Below are 3203 nucleotides of genomic sequence, written 5' to 3' on the forward strand. Positions count from 1 at the left end.
CGGCTGGGGCTGCTCGCGCTGCGGCGGCGGGCGGCGGCGGCGGCGGGAGCCGCAGCAGGCGAGCCAGGCGGCGCAGTCCTGGAAGATGAGCAGCCCCAGCACGTTGACGGCCAGCCCCAGCGCGCCGACGATGAGCACCAGCTCGGGGTCGTCGATGCGCTCGGGCCGCGCCAGCCGCAGCACGGCCTCCACGGTGATGGTGAAGCAGAGCGCCGTGAGGAAAACGGCGTTGCTCAGCGCGCCCAGCACCTCGGCGCGCGCGTAGCCGTAGGTGGCCCCCAGGCCCCCGCGGGGTCGCCGCGCCACGTAGCCGGCGCCCAGCCCCACGCACAGCGAGATCAGGTCGGACAGCATGTTGAAGGAGTCGGACAGCAGCGCGATGGAGTTGCCCAGGTAGCCCGAGACCAGCTCGGCCACGAAGAAGGCGACGGTGAGCACCAGCATGACGAGAAGCCGGCACGTCTTGCCAGAGTAGCGGCCCATGTCGCCGAGCCGCCGCCGGTGGGCGCGCCCCTGCGCGGCCGAGCCCCGTGCCCGCCTTCGGCCTCGCTGCCGGCCCCGCGCCCGGCTTCTTATAAGGCGGAGGCAGAGCGCCCCCGGTCCCCGCACGTCCAGAGTCTAAGGGAGTGGCCGCGGCGGCAGTCTCTGAGGGCCCTCGGGCCGCCTGCGAGGCCCTTTCCCCTGATCCCGGGTCCCGGCCCTACTTGGCAGGTGGCCACGGGCCAATGTCTGGCCTTCTAGGACCGCGCTGGGCAGAGGGGGAGCCGCTGGGGACAGGGTGCGTGTCTGGAGCGCCCTCCACGCAGACACCCTGAGGCATGGGTGGGATTCACTCGCTGACACCGACCCCGCTTCCCCAGTCGCTCCCCTCCCCGAGCCCTGACTGTTGACTCCTGGCGATAAGGACCTTGACTGCCGTGGGGCGTGTTCGCAGCGGTGGACGGGGACACCTTCACGTACGTGCCCAGAGGCTGCTGGCATTATAGATTCCACATTAACCCGGTAAGGCCCCGGCCAACCCTGCCCAACCTTCAAGGTGCTTCCTGCTTTGCCTTTCGTTAAGTTGGGGCTGAGCCCTGGCTCGGCATTCCAACTCCACTGGTGTCCGTGGTGTAGCTATTTTATCCGCCCTCCTTGCGCATAGCTTTCGCGCGAAGAGCGCACTATCGTTTCTGTCACCCCCTCATCTTGCCCCCCATTCTCCCCTCCCAGCATCTTCACTCTCAAGGCGTCCCTCCCCAGGGGAGCTAAAGGCAGCCCAGGAAGGGAGCACAGATCATACTTTCTGGAAGCATGGCACTCCCACCCAGCGCTCAGAAATCAGTTTCCCTGGAATTGACACAAGTCCCTTGACCATCAAAGAAGTCAGGCAGGCCTCCTCTGTGTCTTTGTCTCATTTATCCATGGCAGAGAATATTCTCTTCACCCCCATGTGTCCCTCACAGCATGACCTGATACTCAAAGTTCAATCGACTGACCTCCATGAAGGTTTATTCCAAATAAAGCCTTTCCTGTTGACAACAGGCTGTGTTCCAAGTAAAAGTTACCCAGAAGAGAACTGTCCCCAGGATTCTGGAAGAGGCCAAACATTGCAATCCTTGAAGAAGGTTGTTTGCTGTTGGGTGTTCAGGGAAGGGGGTGGGAGAGCCCTTGCGATTTTCTTTCTTGGTTTATTTTTGCTTTATAATCTTTTCTCATTTCCAAAAAGGATCTGTGAAGTCTGGTGATCTCTATGCCCCCTCTCCTGTCCCTAATCCCTGAACTTTAACCATTCCAGAAACATGTGTGGTTTGGACTTGGAAATAACTGCGTCCATTAGTAGCACACTCTGATTCTCTCCCCATCCATTGTCTGAGCCTTATAAACGATGATCTTGTCTTTTAGTGCTAAGGGACCCTAACAAGCATGCTAAAATGTCCTTTTTTAAAAAAAAAAGATTTTTAAAATTTATTTGAGAGAGAGAGCACGCACATAAACAGGGTGAGGGGCCGAGGGAGAAGCAGACTCCCTGCTGAGTAGGGAGCCCAACGTGGGGCTCAACCCTGGGACTCCAGCCCCAGGACTTCCTTCCGTATCATGACCTGGGCCAAATGCAGACGCTTAACGTACTGGGTCACCCAGGCACCCCCTAAAATGTCCTGATCTGAGGGTCCCACCTTACACAAGATGAGCATCCAAACTCGAGAAGCCCATTAAACATTCCCTCCCCATCTTCGGGAAAATATCCCTACACTGAAAACTTAAGGAAATTGATCATTTAAGGTATCTCTAAACACGAGTATTAAAATGGTCAACAATTTAAAAGAAATAAAGAGGTGTAGATGGGCTGATGAAAGCTTTGAAACTGGCCTTGGACAAGTTCCTTAGTTGTCTGGTCTGGTTTTCAGTCCTGTAAAAAGGGAATAATATTAGTGTCTCCTCATAGGTTTGTGAGGATTAAGTGGCTGAATAAATGTAAAGTGATTATAACAGTGCCTGGCACATAGTAGCACTCAATAAATTGTCAGCTGCTTATTTAAAAAAAAAAAAAAAAGAAAAAACAGGAAAAAAATAGTTGTGGGGTGAGGAGGAAGAGACTGGGCAGAAGGAGGAGGGAAGGGCAAAGTGGGCCAGAGGGCCACATGTTATCATCAGCACGCTAATATTAATATTAGCACGACAGCACCTGTGTACAAGAATTACCATTGAACCACAGATGTCACACTCTGTTGCAGAGAAAGATATCCCACTTTCTGGCTTATCCTGTCTTCAAACCATGAAGCCTCTGCAACATGTGACATAGGACAGCAAGCAAAGCAGTCGAAGCAAGACAGGGGCCTGGTGGAAATCACACTGCTCACCCAGTCCCTGCTGACTGCGTTTCTGTGTCGTTCACAAGTGAAAGAAAAATCCCAGGTCAGCAGAAATCTATCACTTGCGCCTGTTCCCCAGTCGTTCTCCTAACCGAAGGCAGATAACAAGAATTATGTCACTGCCCCAGGAAGGTAGCTGATGGAACTGGAAAGCTGGCAGGCAGGCAGGGAGGCAGGGGAGGGAGTTCTGTGTGAGGGACCCTGCCCAGGGCCTCGTTCTTGACTTCAAGAGAGGCTGAAGGTGTCAACAACATGCACTCAAGAACAATGCTTTGATTAATTATGATTAGAGAGATAGTTGTATAAAATTTATATATAGAGAGAGAGAATATATATGATCTAAGTTGATTG

The 3203-nt window shown here is 54.2% G+C and overlaps 1 protein-coding gene across 1 annotated transcript in view; it reads right to left on the reverse strand.

Annotated features, from left to right (window-relative positions):
• Positions 1-1070, reverse strand: part of SLC30A10 (solute carrier family 30 member 10) — a 7228-nt gene extending 6158 nt beyond the window's left edge. Inside the window, exon 1 of the mRNA XM_034667669.1 lies at positions 5-1070. Coding sequence (XP_034523560.1) covers positions 5-483 — 479 coding nt within the window. The 5' untranslated portion in view covers positions 484-1070. The remainder of the gene's footprint in view (positions 1-4) is intronic.
• Positions 1071-3203: the final 2133 nt, after the last annotated feature.

This window comes from Ailuropoda melanoleuca, chromosome 8 (assembly GCF_002007445.2).
Source record: "Ailuropoda melanoleuca isolate Jingjing chromosome 8, ASM200744v2, whole genome shotgun sequence".
Taxonomy (NCBI): domain Eukaryota; kingdom Metazoa; phylum Chordata; class Mammalia; order Carnivora; family Ursidae; genus Ailuropoda; species Ailuropoda melanoleuca.